The 24,338-nt window shown below is 38.0% G+C and overlaps 1 protein-coding gene and 1 pseudogene across 4 annotated transcripts; both read left to right on the top strand.

Annotated features, from left to right (window-relative positions):
* Window positions 1-5,293, top strand: part of LOC148055103 (uncharacterized) — a 14,155-nt pseudogene extending 8,862 nt beyond the window's left edge.
* On the top strand, window positions 5,081-24,338 carry LOC104014071 (protein fem-1 homolog C). 4 transcript variants are annotated; one of them, XR_015705977.1, is made up of 4 exons: window positions 5,197-5,419; window positions 6,189-6,912; window positions 18,507-20,573; window positions 21,598-24,338. XR_015705977.1 is itself a non-coding variant. In XM_087763066.1 (3 exons), the coding sequence occupies exons 2-3, from the start codon at window positions 6,369-6,371 to the stop codon at window positions 19,814-19,816; spliced, it is 1,854 nt and encodes a 617-aa protein (XP_087619192.1). In that variant the 5' UTR covers window positions 5,081-5,181; window positions 6,189-6,368; the 3' UTR covers window positions 19,817-24,338. The 4 variants fall into 4 exon arrangements, 3 of the variants coding, with proteins under 3 accessions (XP_087619192.1, XP_087619190.1, XP_087619191.1); XM_087763066.1 differs by lacking the exon at window positions 5,197-5,419 and adding an exon at window positions 5,081-5,181 and having other exon boundaries at window positions 18,507-24,338; XM_087763064.1 differs by having other exon boundaries at window positions 18,507-24,338.

The raw sequence follows: 24,338 nt of genomic DNA, 5'->3' as shown, positions 1-24,338 counted from the left end.
CAAGGTCGGTTTGTTCTGGTCTAATGGTCATCTTGGAACTTTATCCTCATGGCTCCGCATATCTGCTCTCCCAAGGCCTAGCTGTCTAAAGGGGAGTATTCAGGAGCTTCTTATCTTACAAGTGGCTTAACTATTCACAAAGATTTGCTTTTTGTTTGGTAAAGGGGAGTACTCAGGAGCTTCTATCTATATTCGCAGGTATCATAGGAATAGAGTTGTTTCCTTCTAAGGAAATTATATAACAGCTCGAATGACCAAAAGGGAGAGCTTCTCTCCACAGACAGGATCTGATCTGCACAGTGCACCATGGAAAAATCCATCTGGGCTCTGATGCTGCACAAACGTGGGGTGCCCAGCATCTGAAGGGATGTAAGATTTACTTGTATCTATATTCCTCTTCTTATTCTGTCTTATTAAAGCAGTTACCTTATTAAACCATTTGTTGTTGGGCCTTTCTTATTGAGATCCACAAAGAACCCTGCACCATCTCTCTCTCTCACCTGAAACACTCCCCCACCCACCCATCCCACCAGTGCAGAACAATTGGGAAACTGAGAAGGAATTGTCTGAATGCCTCATGGCAGCTAAAGTATTATGTTGTCTTTGAAAACAGGGGCTAAGGAAAGGAAAAGTCAAGGAAAATTTGTGCTGTCTTTGTTACTAACAGGCTTGAAACAGACATGGGGGTGTTTAGAGTTGATGCAAAAAGAACTGCAGGACCTGCAGATGCAGCTCCGCATGTCAGCCCCTGGGCAGCAAGTGGCGGTGCAGGCACCCATGGTGCAGGGGGTGCTCATGGAGCAGCCTGGGAAGGGCACTGCTGAGCTACAAGCTATTTGCCAGAAGGGTGAATGGTGGGACAAAGACCCCTGATCCTCTGGTGAGGACGAGTGGACAAAGGGGTTGGAGCATGAGTGCAGCAACAGCATTTCCATTGGGCCATTAGTGACTCACAAAGCAAAGGGGCCCCCAGGGGCACCCCAGAACACAGTCTAGGTGCGCAATTTTACACAGCTTGAATTTCAAGAATTAGCAAAAACATACTGGCAAAAGCTAGGAGAAAGGCTGGCACACTGGCTGTTGCAAGTATGGGCCTTTGGAGGTGATAGTGTACATTTATCCTAAAGAATTAAAGTGTTTAGGTGTCATCTCGCAAAACCCTATGATTACCCAGCGGCTGAGAGGACTACAGGGTAATGTATCCCACTCCCTGTGGGTATGGCTCTGGGAAGCTTTAAAAGTATCCCTCACCTACAATAAAGCAGCATCCTGGAAAAGTATAGCTGGTCTGTATTTACAGGAACTGGCCACACGGCCATTCACATAACTTTTTAGGTCCTTATATGTAACCTTTTACATCTGACACAAAACCCCGCATATTAGAGGGTGCCCCACTTGCCTTGAAAGAACCAATAATTTCCTTGCTAGGAGCTGCCGTGGGAAAACCAGTGATGGAGGGATGTTATTCTATGACTAGGACAGCTTGGCGATTATCAGCCTGAAAAAGAGGAGACGGAGCCTGAAGCATTTCAAATGCAACAGCCAAAGGGAAAGGTTACTCAGAAAGAGGTGTTTCTGGCACTAATACAGGCAGGAGTGCCTAGGGAGCAGAGAGAGGGCAAGCCAACTCCTTATTTGTGGAGTCTGTATAAGAAAGCAAAAGCAAAGGGGAAGGTGTGAAAGGAAGTGCAAAGCACCGGGGCATCAGTCCCACCCACATCATCATCTGTCAGCAGTGAAGTTGCATCTTCTTTAACTGCCCCTAAATACCCTGACCTTTCTCCCTGGAAACAAGAACAGGGAATGTGCAGTCCCCCTCCAATATGGCTGATAAAGGGAGCTAGCTGGGGGGACCGCTGTCCATGCATTCAGCTTGTAATACCTTGGAGCCAGCATAATAAACAACAGGTGATGGCCCTGCTAGACACCAGAGCATAAATAACCCTAATTCATGGAAATCTGTCCCATTGCCCCAAGAATAAACTGATAATATTAATGCGTTCAGGAGAAGGAAAGAGCCAGATCAAGAAGTTCCTCTAATCTTGCAACTAGAAGGATACCCACTGTTTTCGGATCAAGTATGGATTACGAGAGTGCCTGAATATGTCATAGAGCACAATCTGTTAGCAGACAAGACTTTTTATACCACTGGGAGAAAATAATTCCTTTGGTATCCAATCAGCTCGGATATGGAAGGTTATGGTAGGGAGGACTGTGGCTCCCCCTCACCAAGCCTATAGCCTTAAAACAATACCGGCTGCCTGGGGAGGGGGGCATACAAACTATTGAGACCTACTCTCAACTACTCAAACTTGTTAGAAGCAGGGGTTATCCAACGGACACATTCTCCTTTTAATAGCTCTATTTGGCCTGTGAAGAAGCCAGATGGGTCCTGGCCTATGACTGTGGATTACCAGCTTTTGAACAAAGCTGCCCCTCCCATGGCTGCGGTCCTGCCAGACATTGTCACCCTGTTAGAGCAACTGGAAACCGAGGCAAGCGCCTGGCATGTTGTAACTGACTTGGCAAATGCCTTCTTCAGTATTCCTGTTTTCGGAGTCTGCCTCTGGGCTCACCATAGCGTGGGACTATCCTTTAAATTTAAAATAGACATTATTGAGCCTAGTACAACAACATCCGCCCCAATTGTAAAGGATAAGAAAACCCTATCCCCACAAATTTCTGAAATTGGACCATATGTGATCAAAAATATAGGCCAACAACGAGTGTTATTTAACCCATCATGGTCTCTCAAACGAGTAGAACTGTCAATGCAGGTTAATATCTCTGCAATTGAACCTACCTGCTCATCATTCCTGGATACATCTTATACAGGATGGCTAGCACGGCTGCATGGACGAACGCTCACCTCTCCAAAACGATCAAGGAGAGATGTGACTGGTGTCTTAGGAACAGGATTAGGCATACCAAACAGCATAGACGCTGAAGTTTTAGCAAACAAAATAATCTCAGCAACAAGTAATTTATACAAATTAGACCAACCATTACAATCTTCTCTATTGGCACTGGGAACTAATCAGTGGCTCCTATCTGATATATTACCCCAATGGGAAAGAATCAGTGAGAAAGACCATCAATTAATTGTGAATGCACTAGGTGCAACCCAAATTAATGTCTCTCTCACTCTTAGCTGTATTCAGGCTCAACTGTGGATACAATCTACTGTGGCAGCAATTATAAGAGAAGGTGAAGAAGGCACCTTACCCACTGAAATTCGAAAAGTAATTTGGGATAATGCAACTAAATTTGAAAGGGAATTCCAATCCTGGTGGCAATTAGTTAATTTCACCTACGATCCCACTACCAGTAAAACCACAGCTTTTGTTTTGACAATATGCAATGCTTCGGTATACACCATATACCCAATCATTGTGCTGGGGTTAAATCACCATGGAACTGTTAGAACAGAGAGTATGGGCCCAGCAAAATAAGAACAAATGGCAAACTATTGATGTTGATGCATGTGTTGTGTGGGAACAACAGGGATTTATTTGTGAAGGTAATACCATTAAGGCCCAAGACATTTGTCTTGACACTGAACAAAATATTTGTCACTTTGAGATACATCCTAACAAAATGCCTGAAACTATACTCATATATGTTGGAAACGGATGTGTTTGCATGAGAACACTCTGTGATCTATAGACAACACCACTATAGATATATATAATTACTCAAATACCTGTGTTTGTAATTTTACCAAAATCATAGGATGTGACTTTAACTATTCAGCTCCTGTCAAAACTTACCAACTGTTACAATCTAACTATACATCATACCAGGGTCTATTGCCTACCCCTATCAGAATGAATCTTACACTGGTGAAGAAACTACTACAACATGACGATCTGCATCAACTGCAAGAACGCATCTGAAACAATGGACACAAAACTCTAATTACTGTCCATCATGATGCAGAGGAGATACGTCATGTCTTGGAAAGACTGAAGAAAGATGGAGAGCATCGCTGGTGGGATACCTTATTCAGATGGTCCCCAACAGCGACCGGGATACTGAACAAGATGTTATACCCTATTGTGATTTTGTTAACTCTTGATATACTATGTTTGTTATTGAACTTTTTCCTATACTTTAGGATGTGGGGAATAGCTAGACAAATAGCATTATTACAAAAACCTCCTTGTACATATAAAATTGCTTAGCTACACTTAACTAAATCCTAATAATCAAGGAAACCAACCAAAACTTCCCCTCAAAACTTACAATTGGAATATAATATTACTGTTTATAGGCACAGAGGCAAGAGGCAACCACACCACCACTCTGTGAGAGAGATGGATTGACTTTAGTCACAGGGTGGATTGTGGTGGTGCACGGGCCCCCCCCCCCAAACTGTTTTACAATCTCAGTAACTCCCATCAAAACTTGGCCTTTGTGTAACAAGTTTGGCAGTTAAGCGTCCCTCGACCATATCAGAAACTCTTACATGGCTAAGGTGGGAGCAGCACTGTCTGTACCAGGGAGCCAGTCGTCCCCTGACAACCTTGGAACATATTTTACATCTGTACCAGGAATAATCAGCCGCCTCCGACAGCCTTGGGGCCTATCTTATCTGGGTTGTAACTCAGGAGGATCTGTACCAGCATCACTGGAATTTTTGAGAACTTTAGTAATTTCCAACACGGGTTGTGAAAGTAGGATGGAAATTTACTGATGCCTAAAGTCAATCATCTCACGACCCTATAAACAGCCGTGCCAAGTGACCTAACTACTCATCCGTGACACCCTCCCCCGGTACCGTGCGCCCCCGCTGTCCCCTCACCCCTGCGACATCCCTCCCCGTCGGTGCACGCTCCGCTGTAGCGCTGCTCCTCCCTTTGTTTTATTCTAGAGAAAGGAAAATAAGGCACGGGTTGGGGAAAAGGAAAACCCCTACTTGGTCCCCACACACCACAGCTAACCAAAACCTACCTCCCTGCTGCGTTCTGCCAGCCCACCCGCGCTATAGTGGAGGGCGGTGCGGGGGGACTCGCCCGCCCCCCTAGCGGACAGCTACCGCATCGGCACCGCCCGCCAGCACCGCCCCGCTCTCAGCGTAGTTTGAGCGGCGGCGTAGTCCCACCCCCCGCCCTGCTCCGAGTGGCTGGCGGCGCTCAGGCGTGTTTCTCATTGGGCCTGGCAGCGGCCGGGATATGCTTGGTAGGTTCCGCTGTGCCCGGGTGCAGGGTTGGTGGTGGAGGCTAGTTGTGGGGACTGGTCTGTCATGGAGGAGCTGGACGGAGTGCGGGAGGCGGCGGGCGCTTCCGTGTGAGGGTGGCTTTGGCGGGAGAGAGCCCGTGGCATTCTGGGAAGGTAGCCCGCACCCTTGGGTCCTTCCTCACCGATATGTTCTCTGTGGGCGGTGGCAGTGGTGGTGCTGCCGCCTTTCCGGCTCCCGGTAGGCGGTGGAGGCCGCTGCGTTGCAGCGGTCGTGTGGGGAGCGGCTCTGAGAGAGCTGGGAAGGGATTTTGGGGACCCTGGGGTGGTATGGGGGGGTTGCCCAGAGGTGGGGGGCGGGTGGTTGTTGGACTAGGAGTGGAAAAGAGGGGGGCGATCTGAAGGGAGGCATCGGGGGTAATACTGGGGAGGTAGACGGTTTTGGGGTGCGAGGCAAATATAGCGTGGTCTTGAAAGAAGATTTGTAGGTCCTGCCTTTGGGTAGGCTGAGGGTGGTTGTGGCGGAAGGGCAAGTTCAGGGCTTCGGTGGTGTCTGATACTAAATCAAACGACTGTGGCAAGGATGTGTTTTGTCTTTCCGGTCAGGCTCTGAATTTGCTCCCTTGCCAGTAGGATGGCGGTAGCATGGGGGCGCGTGTCTGTGAGCATGGGGCTCTGCAGAGGACCTGAAGGGATGGGGGGGGGGGGCGTAATGGTTCCTTGCTTGGGCTGTGCTTAAAAGCAGAAGTTGATACAAGTGTACGGTTTGTTATGTTGTGAAAGTGTTTCCCTGCAAGTGGTATGGATAATGCACTGCTAGGATCAGGCTTCCTGCCCAACATCTTTCCTTAAGGGGCACTGTGCAGTCCAGGGAAGTCCCGTGGAAGGCAGCTGGATGTTGGTGTACCACAACCAGTGGTTTGCTTGAGTATAGCTGTAGAAAAATGTAATTGTATATACTTATTTGAGAAGTAGAAGGTAAAAACATTCAGAATTCTTTTCTTTTGCAGAGTTATTGAGTGCAGCCTGTGCTTTGTCAGGACCTTGTTCAGAGTCTCCATGTTGTCCCATCTGCCTGATCTGAGAAAAAGTTGGGGACGCTCTGTTTGGGCTGTGTGTTTCTAATAAGCTTTTGTTTGTGACTGAAAAAGGCAGGTGTGTATCCTTCAAGAAATAGAGGTACAGACTAAATGGATCTAAAGACAGCAGTGTTCAGTGCAGCTCGTGATGGCAAGCTGCGTCTCCTTTCCAAGTTACTGGCAAGCAAAACCAGAGAAGAGGTGGCCTTACTAATGTCAGAAAAAACCAATGGTGCCACACCACTTTTGATGGCAGCCCGTTATGGGCACGTTGACATGGTGGGATACTTGTTGGACTATTGCTCTGCTTCTATAGAAATTGGTGGTTCAGTTAATTTTGATGGTGAGACTATTGAGGGAGCTCCACCATTATGGGCAGCATCAGCTGCTGGTCACTTGAAGGTGGTTCAGTGTCTGTTAGATCATGGTGCATCTGTCAACAACACAACTCTAACAAATTCAACTCCACTTAGAGCTGCCTGTTTTGATGGTCACCTGGAAATAGTAAAATATCTTGTGGAGCACAAAGCAGACTTGGAAGTATCAAACCGTCATGGGCATACGTGCTTGATGATCTCCTGTTACAAAGGCCACAAAGAAATTGCTCAGTATTTACTTGAAAAAGGAGCTGATGTTAACAGAAAAAGTGTTAAAGGTAAGTTCATTGTTTCATTTTTCCTTCTAGTAAAGTTACTCGTGTTTAGTAAGTTACTCGTGTTCTTTAGGAGATTGTCATCCAAAAATATTCCTCTAGTCTCATAATGTGAATGTTTTTTCCAGTAAGAGATGAAGTGTATTTAGCGATGTTTTTACAAGTTTTTTCAGCATACTCATTTAATACTGGCTATAAAATGTAATTCTAAATTGATACGTTTTAATCTAAAGACTGCATTTATGCATGTGCCAAAAGCTAATTGACTTTTGCTGAGAACTCCTATTTGTAGCAGGTTTGTGTAGTAATAAATATATGAGCGTATATTGTGTAAAATCTAGGATGTTTTTCATACTGTTTTTTAACAAACCAAATATGCTGTACCTAAAATTCGCCTGTGCCACTAAGACTAGAATAGGGAAAGATGCGTAAACGAGAATTCTTTTCTACACTGGAAATGGATAATCACTTGCTCTTTACTCCTCCTCTCCCTCAAATTCCTGAATCCTTTTGGACCTTTTTTTTTCAATGTTAGTAAACAAAAATTTATTTTAGAATTAAGGAAATGAAGCTTCATGTGACTGTGATCACAACAGAAAGACTTCCAGTGGTGCACAGATCATGTAAACAGAGGCAAACAGATGTTCTTCAATTATCCTGACACATTGTTCAAAGCAAAGACTTATGTCCTTTTTTCTGTGATCATAATTATGTGGACCTCTTATTCTAATTGCTGGCTTTTGTTACATCTCAGACTTGCATGTGAACATGATATTGGCCTAAAAAGTATATTGATTATTGCAGGTTGTGGTTAACTTTTTAGCTCATTGAGCCAGGATTGTGTCAGCAGTATTATGTTTATTAATAATAAATCTGCTAATAAATCTTTCTGTAGCATAATACTTCAGTTGCCCTTTTCTGGCTAATTTAAAATTTTAACAGTATAATATACTTCAGGTATATTTTGACAGAAAAACCTGTACTGCCTAGCTTACTGCACAATATTGTTAAATGCCAAATATGAGAGTAATCTATTTGAAAAAGCTGTTCAGTTAAATATGCCTTTTTTCTGCAAGTCATGGAGTTACATGGGTTTAATATAAAGAAAGCTAAACGAAAAATTTGTCATAGAGGTGGGCAGAGCAAAATAAATCTTTCTTTGTAAGGATTTAAGGTTGCCTATGACTCATGGACTTGTGATAGGATAAAAATGTCATGTTTCTAGACTGGGTTCTTGGAATAACAAGCTAAATATAAAATATACATTATTTTTAGTTTAAAAGTCATCCCTTTATATGGTAAGTATGAACAGAGCAGAGCTGCTAAATATCTGATATAACAGGAAGAAAATACATCTGTGGATCTCTTATTCCTCATTTTTGTGTCAGTGGAGTAGGCTTTAATGATTGGATATGTTTTAGCTCATAAAAATTCATTTTATCTTTTGGACTACAGTGCGTACAAATGCATGTGTGCACATATATCTGTTGGTCAAGTATGGACTGCCTTTTTGTGTTTGGAAACAAATGCTCCTCTCTGATATGACATGAGCATACTTTTTTGGCATCATGAAGTCTGGTCTCTGAAGTTATTAAATAAGCAGTGACAAACTAAAGGAAGAGAGAAAGAGAGTGCTATAAACCCTGAAAATCAGCTGTGGAAAGGCAGAACAACTGAGCAAAACTGGTAGCCTTAAATATTACAACAGTATGGGTGTTGCAATGGCTGAGGCTCAACAACTAACCTTCTGAACTTTGTTTTGCAAGAATGCTCACTAGCTATTAATTTCAAAATGAATGTTTCCAATAGGATTCATTCTACATTGTCATATCCCACCTCAAAGTCTCTGTCTATTACTTTCAGTTTCTACTCCTCCCTGTTGTCTAACAACTCTCTTGACAGAGAGTAGGGGTGCTTGTGGTAGGGAGATGAAGAGAACTTACTTCTGCTCAAGTAGTTAAAGTTGTTGCTATCCTTGTATCTAAACTAGACCCCTTTCTGGGCCATACATGGAGAAGCCTACTGCTTTGTGAAAGATGCAAAAGCTTTAGCTACTGTCAATTTTGCTGCATTTTAAAATATAAAGCTTCTTATAAGAACAAAACTAATGTAATTTTACTGTTTAGAAAAATGCTGTTATGGGAGATTACTAGAGGTTCTCTTCCAGGTATTCTTGAAACCAGGGAAAGAGTGAGAGGGTAAAATTACTTGAACTATCCCTTAGGCTTTTCCAATAGATTTTCTTATTGTAAGATAGAACTTTATTCACATTTTAAAAATGGGGAGAATTCTAGAGCTGGGAAAAATGTGACAATATGTTTTCAAGTGTTGACAGTTCCAGGGAAAAATCCAAATACTTGGAGATGACAAAATAGGTAAGTTCACGGAGATCGATCTAAAAGCCAGGATGACAATTGAAGCACGGGTATAAGAGTAGTTTAAAAACGTGCAATTAAGTCCTGCTTCTAAAATACAGACATAATCCAGCAACTGTGTTTTGGACTACTAAAATTCAGAATGCAGATGTTTTGGAAGGAGAATTGTGGAAGTGCAAAAGTATAGCTAGGATATGATTTCTGAGTCTGATTCAGGTAGGATACTACGCTGAGGTAAAGCATAGGTCTAGCACCATCTAACAGGAGAAGGAGGTAACAAGATGTTTGGGGTTAGATAAGTGCTATACTGCAAAAGATGGTCAATAGTTTTTAATTTAAAATATGAGCATTTAGTTGTCTTTGTTCTTGCCACTGTTTTACGGATCTGACTTTTACAGTTTCACCAAACTTTTATGAAGAGCATATGAGACACAAATGGAAAGAAAGGATTTTCTTAATACTTTGTCACATGAACAGTGCAAGCGAGGAAAAAACAGGATAAGAAAACTCTTCTTTTTTTTCTTTTAGAATTGTGGAAAATAGCAAAGATACCTGTAGAATTAAAGACTTTTTTAGAAAAGCAGAAAGTAGCTAAAGCAATGCTTCCAATGTGAGTTAATTCGGCATTGTCTTCCTAATTCAGAGGCTTTTCCAGTACATTACTCTTGGCTTGAGAAGCTGCAGGTTAAAACTAACAGGCCTTGATATATTTTATTGGTATGAAACAGAGGTCTCAAACAGCAAATTAGTTTGTTTTGTTTTGGTTTTTTTAATTAAAATTTTTTTAATTAATAATTTTTTAAATTAAAAAAAAAAGCTTTTTTATTTTGCTCTTAAAATAAGGAATAGTATGGATAATACTGTAGTAGCAGAAACCTGAGTTTTTTCATGGGAAGAACCCTAGAACTAAACTCTGAATGAGGTACAGACCACCTACCCATGTGCTTGGATCAGGAGGAACATTCTGCATTTTGGCTGCATGCAGTTTTCTATTCTTCTGCATTGTGAAGCCTGCCAATGATCTGTAGTTAAAGGATAGTGCTCCCTTACAGTGTTAATAGACTTCTGGAGTCTTGATCAGTGTTTTGTTGATGTGTTTCTGTGCAGTCTTCTTTTGGCTAGTCAGTGTTTGGGTGGGGGTGGGGGAGATGCTTGCTCTTGTAATTCAAGTGATAGAAGTCTTTGCTGGCCTCAAAATTATGGATTTGGGCTTTGTTGGTGATCTACCTGGGGCTGTGTTTGTTGGAATTGGATTTTCTATTTAAAATTCATTTAATTTCCACAACAGAGATATTTTGCATGCAAACCATTTTAAAGGTGATTATACCTCTAGCCTGACTCCAGACAGAATACTTGGATCTTGCACTTTGAGAAATTGCAATGCATGTTTTGATACTTTGCATTATGCTTTATCCCTTCTCCATCAGACCTGCTCTAATAATAGAGGTTCATTACCTTACTTTCTGCAATTAAGAAGTTAAACTATAGATAAAGTACACAAGCTCTGATAGCCAGGGTGGTGTGTACATAATGGCACAGGGAATAAGGACTCTTTTTCCAAAAATAATTACTTGAAAGGCAGATTTTTTCTGAATGTGGCTTGTAACTCTTTCCATTGCTGAGTTGCTTGGAAAGTGGTCTGTTTATTATCAGGATGATTCCTGGGTTTCATTGATGGTCTTTACTACCTCTGTCTCCCTTCAGTTGTTAACAGACACATCTGCTAGCCAAAAGACTAATTTTTTTCCCCCTTCTAAGTATTAGAAATCTTAAGAACTGCTGGATTAGGCATTCATTTAGGTATCTCTTGAGATCTGCACAGGAACGTTTGGTTGGAAACCCTATTTTTTGTTGTCTATCATACTCCATACTACCATAAAAGTTAGAGGGAATCATGTATTTTGAAAATGCAAAATAATATGATTTGAAGTCTTGTTGTTCTTAAGTACCATTAGCTATGGTGCAGTATTTGATTATAATGGCTTTTTAAAATAATGTGGAGGATGAGGCTTGTTCAGTTTACTTGCTCGTTTTGGAAAGTTTATAAGTATACAGACCTCAGTCTCTATGAGCCCCTTATCAAGGTTATACATATAGTAGTACTATATCAAGGACTAGCGCTATTTCAGTGTTATCATTTATGTGGGAGACTGAAAAGCACAATACTCAGACCTGCGGGGGGGGGGGGATTTTTTTACAGACTTGGCAGACCCAGAAGTAGGGGGAGAATATGGATGCACACTCTTTGCTATATGACCAGTGTGGTTTAGTATACATGAAAAATAATTAATCTTCCCTGCAGTAAACATCAAGGAATCTGACAGATTTGTTATCTTCTGAGTTTTTTTGTCTTGTCTGCTTGCCAAGATTCGTTTTGGAAAAAACAAGAAAAAAAAAATTAAAAATTCCATACACACTTTTTTCCCTTGTGAATAAAGGCCTTGTTCTAAGTGTCCTGTGTCTGTCTGGTTTGGTTTGGTGGTTTTTTTTTTCCTTTTTTGGATGATATTACACAATGCTCTGCACTGCAATTTGTAGATATTTTGTGTGTGATGCTATGTGAAACTGAACTTCAGTACAAATGTCTATAAATAAAATAACGAAAGAAGGTACAGTTTAAAGGAATAATTTATTGAATTTCAGATGCAAAAAAATAGTTCCTGTTGAAATTAAATGATTCACAACATTTTCTACATGATTGCCATTTGTATTATTAATCTTGATAATATGTGTTATCATTAAGTACTTTTGTGACCAAGGGAACAATTATTCCATTACAGAACATAGAACAACTTGTTGAGCTTAACAGTTCTTTGCAATTTTTACTTAATTTATTTTTAAAAGGAAGGCATACCTTTAATTTTCCTTTGTCATGTATACTAAGTGTAGAGATGTAAAACAGTTTTCTTTTGCACTGCCTATATTTGTATGTATGTATCAATAAATTTTTTTCAAAAATCAGTAAAGCTACTAGAGGACTTATTTCCTTCAAGTGCTCTGCTTAAAAAAAAATTTAAAAATTCAGTGTTTTATGAACAACTTCACTTTATGAAGGTGATTAATCTGTGAGGCTGCAAAAATATCTATGTGGTTTATTTTAAACATATGAAGAAAAAATGATTTAATTTGAAGGATTGACCAGTGTGACTCAGCAGCTGAGTGTGTATTTTCAGGAAGAGATCTTTGGTATGATATCACACTGCTATCATATTTTAAAAATCTAATTTTAAATTTAAAAAGTGTTGCTATCCAGAAATTTGATTAAGCATTTTGCAAATTTTAGGAAGCGGATATATTGGTTGCAAATCAAGCCAAATCACTTCTTGTCACTGCTTCACTTTCTTTCTTCCCCATGTCACAAGCTACCAGCCTATTTTGAGAATAATTTGCTTCTGACATAGAAAGACACAACCTCATTATAAATTTGAATCTCCCTAGATGAGCTGCTTTTTTTTTTGCTTTTTTTTTTTTTTTTTAAAGTCTGGATAGTTAGGGAATTAGTTCTGTGATACATGAAGCATTTGTGTAATGCTCATATACTTCTGTTAAAGTAGGACTATAATGAAAGAATGAAACATGAAACTATGACATCAGTTTAACATATATTTTTTTCCCTAATGTGTCTGAGATTTGGATTATTCCATTTTGTTCTCATTTTTAATTAGAGAACACTATTAGGTAGTACGAATAGTAGAGTTTTATACAGATAGAAAGCTATTAACAATGCAATATACTGCAATATAACAGTACTTACTTCTCTAGCAGAGAAGTGCTATGACCAGCGTAATATTTCCAGTCCAATTTTGTTCTTGTGCAAGAATGAGAAGTTTCTCGTGCTGTTGTAATATTAGCTAGCTTCTACATATGATCAAATTCCAGCAGATCACTCTAAGAATTAGAAATGGATTAAGAAAATTTAATGAAGTCTGCTTTGAAATAATCATATTTAACTTAAAGAATGCTTAAAAAATTTGACCAACATCTCTGTAATGTTTCTCTTAGCTGCTTATCAAAGAGAATGACTTTCAAAGGACGTTTGCTTCTTTTCAGCCTATTTCCTCTTTAATACAGCAGTAGATATAATGTTGATTTTAATTTCTTTACTAAAGAAATAATTTGTTCCAAAAATTGGATTAACTTAACTGCAGAACTGCATAGATAGTGTTCAGGCACTGTTTATTCCTGTCACTATAGACAATATAGTATTTTTGAAGTGGATAATAGTTGATTTGCCATCCTTATATTTGAACGGTTGAATTCATGGGTAACATGTGGAACATAGACCTTGAGTTAGATATCAAGGATAACTGCCATGTCCTCTTAAATTCTTCCTCAAATTTAACACTTGATAATTGCTAGGTAGATGGCTGGAATTCTTGTTATTTCTTAAGGTTGGGTTTTATGTGTGTGCATGTTTTGTTGGGGGGGGGGGAGGGGGTTTGTTTGTTTAAGTTGGCAGCTCTATATCCATCTATCTGCCCATGTCCACTTTTAGTTTATGGAAGCTTGTATTCTTATAATCTTTCCTTCCTGCTGCTGTTCCATCCAGTCAAACTGAAGTGAGGTGCAGCCACTAAAAATTAGTGGTGATTGCTTTCCTTTATTAGTTTGTGCATTGCTTGAAATAATTGTGGTCTCCAAGGCCTACTACAATATAAGTAGCTAAAAAATTGCCCTACTTCTGATACACTGTTAGTAACCACTGTTTGAGTAAATAATTATAATGCTAATAAAGCAAATCTCTTAATGAAGGAGATCCAGGTGTAGAGAGTACTGAAAATCCTTGGTGGTTTAGGAATATTTCCGTGCGTTCTGCATAGCTGCATTGTAAATTAATGACACATAAACTGTTGGTTTGTACCTGAATTTATGCAGACAATGGCTAAGCTTAATTTATGTGAATTTTTGCACAATGTGTCATAGCATACATGTCTGGCAACTGATAAAACAGTGTAAAGGGCAACATGTGGTGATGGATCTACAGTGTGTAATATGAATAGCTGCTATGGATCCTACTGTCAAAGCTAGCAAGATGTATATCAATAGTTGTGAAGCAATTGTAAGAAGTTTGGTGTTACTAGTGCATTTTGATTTGTGTGTCTTTAATATGCTTTTATGTTATGACTTTTTTAATATCTTGAAAATATTGACTTGAAGGTAGAAAATAGAGGATTGTTAATGATAATATGTAAAGATGAAATAGTTGTGACCTGAGGATGACTCTAGTATTTTAACAAATACAGTATGGTCTGTAATAAAACATTTTTGAGAGGGTTTTTTATTTTTTAAATCAACTAACACCTCAAATAAACTATGTACACTAATATTTTGAAATTTAAATGTTAAATTTGCCCAGCTAACACAAGATTCTGACATACATTGGTGCAAACACTTGTAGTTCTGAATCTTTTTCATCCCAGGCCATGTCTAGATTGGCATTGGAATTTGCACCCTCCAAAAGACCTTTCTAGTGTTTCAGAGCTCTGCTGTGAGTGAGGTAGTATGGACTTGTAGCCAGTTTAGGGTGTATTCATTAACTGGTGGCTCAGCCTACACCCAGATGGATCTGGTTTTGGCTTCATCACTGAGTGTTCCAGAAGTGCAGATGGCCCAAGGAGCCAGTCAGTATTTACTTCTGGTTTGACAGCTATAGTTAAGTTTTAACTAGACTTTCTCCAGCGCAGCAAGATGACTTTTATAATGTGTCTGTGTATTGGCAAGCTGGTTTTGTGTATTTGTCTGCTTTTGATCTCTTTCTATCTTAGGAATTTAAAGGTTTCATGCTTGTCAATCTGGAGGTATGAACAGTTTTCCATAATAAAGAAGGAATTATAGTTAATAAACTACAGTTGACAAACCAAACTCTTAATCCAGCTAAATTTGGAAAAATATATATTCCCGTGATTGGAAATTTTGTTGGTCTTGGTAGAAACTGTAGTGTGACCAGACCAGCTTATAGGTGAAGTTCCTGTCACTGACTTAACGCTTCATTAGTGACAAAGATTGCCTAGGTTATTTGAGACTGAAAATCACTTCCTATTAAAGACCTGGGTTTAGTTTCATGAGTCTTGATCTAACAGATAATTTTGGGTGCCGCTTTCTGTGGGGTGTCTTCCTCAGCTTACTTTTTTTGTAAATGATAGTAAAATAGTTGGCCACTATTCAGAAATGTATTGGAAAAAGAACATTTAGCAAGTTAAGCTCACTGTATGTTAATAAACAATCTAATGTTGTTTTTTTTTTTTGTGGGTTTGGGTTTTTTTTGTGGGATTGGGGTTTTCTTTTTGTGGGTTGGGTGGTGGGGTTTTTTTTTAATGTTTGGAACTTGCGCTCAAAAAATTGTTAGAGCGGACAAAATGTGATCACAGCTCCTGTTCTACTATAATTGTAAAAACCTGTTAGCCTGTAGTCATAATCTTTTGAAAATAGCTTTTTGCACACCTTTGGTATGAATTTGATTAGTGTGGTAGCTAAATTCTTATTATCCAGTGTGTTTGGATTGAGACTCAGTTTGTCTTGAATAACTACTGTTCTTCCTTACCACTGTCTTTCTGGTTACTGGAATTGAGAGCGATAAGCAAGTCTTGGAATGTGCTGTCAATTCTTCCTCTGATGGTCCACAAGCAAGTTTGAGAAAGAAGCATCAGATTAATTTACATGTAAAGTTTCAGGAAGTGAAAGATTAGAAGAGAGAGTGAGGAGGGGATGGTTGGAATACTAGCAGGAGAACAGAGGCAAAATATTCTGTGCCCATTAGAACACTTTCATCTAAATAGACCTTGAGTTTCTACATCCTTCTGCTGTATACTAAAACTTGCAAAACTCTTGGATACGCTTGTTGTCATCCTAGTGGTTTATCTACAGAAGATAAAAGCAAGCTACTACTTGATAATCTAACTCAAAAGATAGGATAGAGGTTTGCATGGTGGATCTAAAGCATCTGGTTCTGCTGGTGACAAGTAGGTCACATTTAGAGGACAATCATCATGGTTTCGCCAGATATTTCTGAATTTTGCTTTTTTTTTCTTCAAACTTTGACTTCATATCCCCTTACCAAGTTTCTCATTAAAAAGGAAATAAGAATGCTGTGAAGTCAAAAGCTAGAAGATACCAAGATTATTTACATAAACTTAATTCAGATTCTTATAATTGGAATGAGAACGAGGAACAAAATTTTCTATTTCTGAAATGTATTTGACAAATACAAGGGTTTTTTTGGTGTTTTGGTTTTTTTTTTCTTGTAGATAGATATATACATGTACCAACTTAAATATTTTTGCATTTGAATTTAACCTTTTTAAGACAGCATGAACAATACATTCTGGGCAGAAAGAATTTGTTAATGGAAAGCCTTTACCTCCATCTTATTTTCAGTTTATTTCAGTGCAGTGTTCAGCTTTTAAGTCAAATCTCAGGCATGCTTTAGGGACTGATTTGAGTTTTACTGGCTAAACACTCTAATATAGAGTGAACTGTACATTCTAGAGATCAGAGCCGGGGGGGGGGGGGGGGGAGTACATTAAGGAAATATACGAAGTTAAATTTAAGCTGTTGAGATCAGGAGGCTGTATACCTACAAAAATGCACTTTTCCCAAACATCGGCTGAAGATTTCAAGACTACTGCTTTGTTTCCCTACCTACTTCAGTTCTGTTATAGATCTAGAAATACAACAGCAAAGCCCACTGCAAATCAGTGTCTTGTTGGCATAGAAAAAAAGCCTGCCAAAAGTGCAAATGAGGAAGTTTTAGGGAACTTTCTCTCTGAACTTTTAAAAAGCCAAATCAGATGACTATCAACGTACAGAATCCTTGGAAAAGGAGGTCTCACTTGAGAATGTGGAAACTTGATGATGGTGTAACAGATACTGATGATCTGATGGCCAGTAAACCAGAATTTGCAAGGCTAGTGGTATAAGACATTTTAATTGGGGGGTTGGAATTCTTACATGGGTGTGCTATTAATTATTTTCATGTTAATGTAGTGGGAAGCTGAAAAGTTGGTATGCCTGAATCTGTAGTATATATGAAAAAGAAGCTAGGTTTAAATTGTGTAGTTTTAAAAGCAATCAACCACACAAGAGGCTTTATTATGTTGGGGGGGGTGTTATTGGTCATCCATCTTCCTGTCTCCCTCAGTGAAATACTCATATATGATCTTAAGCAAAACTTTCTTCTACTTGAAGCACAGTAGTTAAACATTGGACACCACAGTTAAATATTTTCTTTTTTAATTTGCTGCAAATATGTTTTTTCAGTCAGGTGGCACTAGTGCTTGCTGGAAATTTTACCATGTAGTGTGAGTGCCACCTGAATGCCTTTAGCATGACATTGCACATTCTCTTAATGAGAAATAATCTTAATGTAAATGATAAGACACATAAGACAAATGGCTGCATGTTGTGTGTTGAAGGAATTGTTTGTTTGTTTTGGATTTTTTGTGTTTTGTTGTTTGGGTTTGGTTTTTTTTTTGGTTGTTTTTTTTTGTTTTTTTTTTTTTTGCTTTTGGGAATCCTGAGCAGAGGGGTTAATGTGGGACTTCAGGATAAAGACCTAATAAAGTACTAAGAATAGTTTGTCTGTGTGTATACTTAGGCTTGACAAAATAAGCAGGTCCCTCAGAATATTCTGGCAGTCTCTAAGGCCCCAGCTGAGATGAAGGGTCTATTGTGATGAGTTGTATTTGCCTTTGTGTACAATTATTACCTTGGAACACTTTAATCAAAGGCTTTGGATGAAAGAGAGAGGAAGAGGTACAGCGTAGAGGTGAGCAAGGCCAATGTTGAGTTAGCACAGCTTTAATTTTTATACAGATCTTATTATTTTTTTATCATGGATGGAGATAGGGAGGAAGGAAATAAATTTGCAAGGGAAGAAAGCAAAATATAACCACTTAAGATGGCAAGCTTAGGTTTCTGTTTTATACTTGAAAGCAGATACAAAATTGTTCATGTAGAGAATTCTGGTTTAAGTTTTGAATAATGAGACATAAGTGTTTAATCTGTTTAATTCTTTTGGGTAATGTCAAGCATTTTGATTTGTATAACTGCCTGGTAGCCTTGATGTTTTAATCAGGTCTTGAATGTTTTAACTTGTCATTTAAGCCTTTCATAGTCTGTAGATGTCAAAACATATTTTATTTTTATTTTTTTAACTATTAGTGTGGTGATATTTGGACTATAATTTGATTATGATTTATGTAATTGTTTTTCTTCTTTTGCTAGGAAACACTGCATTACATGACTGTGCAGAATCTGGAAGTTTAGAGATCATGAAGATGCTTCTCAAGTATTGTGCTAAGATGGAAAAGGATGGCTATGGAATGACTCCCCTTCTGTCAGCCAGTGTGACAGGCCACACAAATATTGTGGATTTTCTGACCCAACATGAACAGACCAGTAAGATAGAATGTATAAATGCTCTGGAACTTCTAGGAGCAACATTTGTGGACAAAAAGAGAGATCTGCTTGGCGCTTTGAAATACTGGAAACGAGCTATGGAAATGAGATACAGTGATAGGACTAGTATCCTGAACAAACCTGTGCCACAAACACTAATTATGGCCTATGATTATGCTAAAGAGGTAAACAGCCCAGAAGAGCTAGAAAACCTTATTGCAGACCCTGATGAGATGAGAATGCAAGCACTATTAATTAGAGAACGTATTCTTGGTCCTTCTCACCCAGATACGTCCTACTATATTAGATATAGAGGTGCTGTCTATGCAGACTCTGGAAACTTTAAGCGATGCATCAGCTTATGGAAATATGCTTTGGACATGCAGCAGAGCAATCTAGATCCACTGAGCCCTATGACAGCCAGCAGTTTACTATCATTTGCTGAACTCTTCTCCTTTATGCTGCAGGACAGGGCAAAAGGCCTGCTAGGCACTACTGTTACATTTGATGATCTCATGGGTATACTGTGCAAAAGTGTTCTCGAAATAGAGCGGGCCATGAAACAAATCCAGTGCCCTCCTGATCCAATACAGCTGAACAAAGCCCTTTCTATCATTTTGCATTTAATTTGCTTGTTGGAAAAAGTACCTTGCAGCTCAGAACAGGAGCATTTTAAGAAACAGACTATTTACAAGTTTCTTAAGCTTCAGCCTAGAGGGAAGAATAACTTCAGTCCACTTCACCTTGCTGTTGACAAGAATACTACATGTGTGGGTCGCTACCCAGTTTGTAAATTCCCCTCTCTACAAGTTACTGCTATCCTGGTGGAATGTGGTGCTAATATAAATGTCAGAGACTCTGATAACAACAGTCCCTTACATATTGCTGCACTGAACAACCATCCAGGCATCATGAATTTTCTTATCAAGTCAGGTTCACACTTTGATGCCACAAACTCACATAAACAAACTGCTAGTGATTTGCTGGATGAGAAGAAAATAGCAAAAAACTTAATCCAGCCTGTAAATCATACTACGTTGCAGTGTCTTGCTGCTCGTGTTATAGTGAATCATAACATATGCTATGCAGGACACATCCCTGAAAAACTAGAGAAATTTGTTTTGCTCCATAGATAATAGTGTGCAGTCTCAGAGTGCTGCTGTTGAAGCATGACTTGGTGACAATGTTTTTCTTGAGCACTGTTGTGATATACCAGTACTCCCTTAGTTTGCTCCATATTGCTGTCATTGACTAAAGTGTTGTTAGCATTGCATTTGCAGAGTTGGTTAACCAATATTTGAATATGCCATATATTATATTTTGTGGATTATTTAGAAATGTAGTGCCATATTTAGACTCTTAAAATTATTTGCCAAAGGCTTGTCTGTTCTGGTCTTATTTGCCTGTTGGGTGTTTAGGACTGAGTTGAATATTTTCCACTGATGTCTTTTTACTACAACTGTTGTGTGGATTTTATACAGTTGGAGGGTCATCTTTTTTGGTTTTGCTTGAGCATTTCTACTCTTACTCTATTCTTTTTCTATGGACTTGTTAAACTGTGCAAGTTGTATAGACTTGTTAACATTTGCAACTACCATAAGTGCTTTTTATCTTCTCTATGCACTGACTTAAATGCGACTGTTGTGTGTGAGCATATTTCTATGCAGCAGTTGGCCAATTTCAACTTAAATGCCCATTTTGATTTGCAGTTTTGTTTGGAGCTCTTCTTGAGAATGCTGCTTTCATAGCATGACAAATTTTGGAGCTACATATCACCTTTCTGAACTGGGGTTTAACTTTTTTTTATTCTAGCTGTAACTGAGGTTGCTTTCCTCTTGATCCTCTGGAAATCTGTGCTAAATTTGGGAGAAGAAAATCTCTCTTGTTCTCATGGTAATCCACTTGAATTTTTAATCTGATAATCGTTCTCTCACATTATGCAGTTAGGGGAAGAGTCCTCATCATGTATAACTGACAGCTTCCCTTTTGCACTAATGTCTTGCTTGCGTTGGTTATGTGACTTAGATGTAAAGTTTGTCCAAAGTTGAACCTCAAACTTAATGATACACTCTAATGAGAAATAAATGAAATGTATGCCATAGTTTAAATTTACAAATCAACTTCTTTAGCTACAAAAGGAACTAAAGCATGTTGGTGGTGTGATGCTTATCAGTCCAGAAATATAGGCATCATCTAGTATCATTAACATAGTAAATGGCTGTATGCCAGAGTAATAGAAATTCTATAACAGTGTCTCCTCTTCTTCATTTTTAATATCTTTATAAATGCATGTTTTTTCCCATCTCTATTATCTGTCAGCTATACTTAAAGAAAAAGCAGAAGTTCTGTTGTGTATAGCTCCTAATTAAACTTACCTATTTTTATATTTGCATAATAGCTTAACTTTTACAACAGAAAGGGCTCTTTTGACTTGATAAGAAATCTATAAAAGAATTTCATAAAGGAGAGTGAGATTCAGGTATTTATTATAATTAGCACTTTATTGTTGATTAATAGTAGAATTTATTATGGCACATTAGCCCTGCAAATGTCTAAGTGAAATTAATTTGTGTCAAGTAGAATACAGTTTACCTGCAAATTTAGTATTCTAGCACATCGGATATTGTTGACTTGATGTTTCATTTCGGTAATGGGCAGTAAATGGGTTTCTTGCTCCAGAAATTCAACAAGTTGATTTAGGCTTTTGTTGGTGATAGAGATATTTAAAAGCCTAATTAAGTAGATGAAGGAAAAAAATTATTTAGGAGGTGTTTTGTTTTTGTTTTTTAAATTTGATGTTGGAGTATTTTTCTTTTATGAATTAAGCTGATGAAGAATGTCTTAAGAGTATACAAGAGTATACATATATATATATATATATATATATAAATTCATCCTTGCTTCTTGGCTGTTTCAGGTTTTCTCTTAGTATACAGTGTGGAGCCAACAAGCTTAGCCATTCTTCGGGAAAATATTGGGATACTTTTAAACAAAGATATGTTGAAAGTAGTGCTGTTTGTATATTGCCACTTTCAAACTCTTATTTTGAAACAACTTTCACCTGTTTGTCCCATGACAAATCTATATTGTATGAAATTCTGAGTATAAGGAAATCCTATTTGTTTCTCTTGCAAATGTGCAGCAGTAAACTTCTATTAAATTGGCTGGGGTTTTTTCTGATTTGTAATGATTAAACTACATGCCACCCAAGTTGTCAGTTGTGAGAACAAATAGTTTGATTTTGTATTTCTTATTTTTGATATGCTTCTCTACTACTCTGTAAGTTGGTATAATCAACAAATCATACCACGCTAAAGACGATTCACATTATACTTCAAGTAATAAAAAAAGTCTTCTTTAGGTCAGAGAAAGGGATTTTTAGATCACTGTTTTATACTCTGTAATCTGTACTGCTCTTTAGTGTTTGCAATTTGAATTTGTCTTTAACTGTATAATATCCCATTTAAAATTAGTTACTTAGAGATTATTAGTCCAGAAATAGAACTAAAAAATTATGGTAGTATGTGCTGCCATTGTTAGCAAAGTTTTGAATGGAAAACACCCCAGAAGAGAAAGCATATCACTATCTAATATGTGTAAATCTAGTGAAAATTGCCAGACCTTACAGGGTTTATTGTTAGCTACTTGGTTTTTGGGGTTTTCTGTTTGTTTTTAACTTAAGTACTGATTTACTGTATGTAATTATGTCTAAATATCTACCAATACACATCAATCCTAAAGATTATCACCTATATTCAGAATTTAATTTTGCAAGGTCATGAGGCTATCTCCTGAATTCTTAACTGTGATGATGTCAGATATTCAAGCTTAGGTGACCAGATGGATAAGTTAATGCATTTAATTCCACTTTCTATTTAACCCTGTATGTGTACATTACCCCCATTTAATTTTTGCTTCATTTTAAAAGAAATTGGTACAGAGCCTATGTTGGGTAATGTGTTAGGGATTAGTTAAGGATTTACTGATTGGGAAGGAGGGTAAGGACAGTAGGCCCTGTCTGAGATGCCTGTGCCACTATGGTCAGTGCTAATGGGTAGTAGCAGTTTTGCCCCCTCAGCCCCTAATTCAAACCAGGAATGTTTCCACTTAAGTATAGATACCAACTTTCTGGACCAGTTTGGGGTTTTTTTTTGTTTTGGTTTTGGGTTTTTTGTTTATTTGTTTGTTTTAATTCTTAGTCTTATTACCCATTCAGAGATGGGAATAAGATTATTTTACTGAAACATGTTGATGCTAAATGCAGTAGTGTTGCTAGCTGAACACATACTATAGTAAGGACAAGGAACTAAAGAGCATTCAGAATGCACAGAACTGTTATCCTTTTTTTGTCATATTATTAACTCATTCTTTTTCTGTTCTTCCCATTTATTTTTTTTTCTGATTAAAAGTACTTTTTCAGAGCTGCCAACCCATAAAGATATTGAGAACGTTGAGGAAAAAATTGTATGCCCTGTGGGGGTGAAATAGATTTAAAAATTGATGAAATAATTTGCAGGTATTTATTTTTAAAGACAAGGATACTGATACCCCCTTGGTTGTTGAGACCTCTGAAGTTGGATTTATTTTTTTTAATAAATACTCAAAGCGCTCTTTCTTCTGACCTTCTTGGGCTTCCACTGAAATACTTCAGCCAGGAAGATGAAAAGTATTGTGTTTTTTTTTAAAAAAAAAAAAAAAAAAGAGCTGTTCTTGCCAAATTTTAAAATCAGATTCCTATTTTTATATTGCTTATGTCAGTAACAAGATTCCAGCTGTCTGGTGTCTCTGAGGTTCTGATTGTTAAGCACACGGTATAAAGGCATTTTTTAAAATGCAAGGCAGCATTGTGGTTATTTTTTTCCACGTATACTCTGCAACAGTCCTTGGATAGGAAGTATTTTTATATATTACCTAAATAATACCAAAAGTTCTCTTTTAACAACTGTTTTGAAACTGGTTGAAATTAAACTCTTTCCACTTTTATAAAACACTATGTTATAGAAGGAATGGAATGCTATAGCAAACTTTTTACTAAAGGATTAAAAAAGGATAAAAACCTTAACAGGAAAGACGTGCCTCTTCTCAGTTTTACATCAACTGCAAGTTAATAGTGGCAGGATATGGCTACTCTGGAAATAGCTTCCTCGTGCTTTGAATTATAGAGTGGAATGCCTGCTATGCTCTAAAATATTGACAAATGTGAGTACAAAGACTTAACACGAATTTCTGTGTTCTGTGACTACAACGAAGTGAAGTGGTATTTAATGCTTCAAAGTGACTTTGAGGAATATGATGGAGACATACTAGACTTAAATATAGTTTGTTTTACATTGTTCAAATCTATTTGCTTTGGGTGTGAAACTAAGTGTTGAACCCTCAGTGAGCAGAATGAAAAGTTATTGTTCATTTGGTTTTAACTAACTCTGTATTTGTGTTCCATTCTATCACAAAGACTTCCTGTGCAGGGAAATTCCATGTAACTGAAATATTTCAATTATAAATTCAAATATATAAATTCCATGTATTCAAATACTGCATTTTCTTTTTTGATTTAGCTTCAATGATAATGTAAAAAAACGAATAACAAATATATTTCTCTGCTCTTACTCTCTTTAGGCTCCAAACATAGATTACATTAAAAATATGTTTTGGATAACA

Source organism: Nipponia nippon, unplaced genomic scaffold (assembly GCF_047370975.1).
Source record: "Nipponia nippon isolate SJK-2023a ecotype South Korea unplaced genomic scaffold, ASM4737097v1 scaffold_27, whole genome shotgun sequence".
NCBI classification, from domain to species: Eukaryota; Metazoa; Chordata; class Aves; order Pelecaniformes; family Threskiornithidae; genus Nipponia; species Nipponia nippon.
This window is presented reverse-complemented; position numbering and strand designations above follow the sequence as displayed.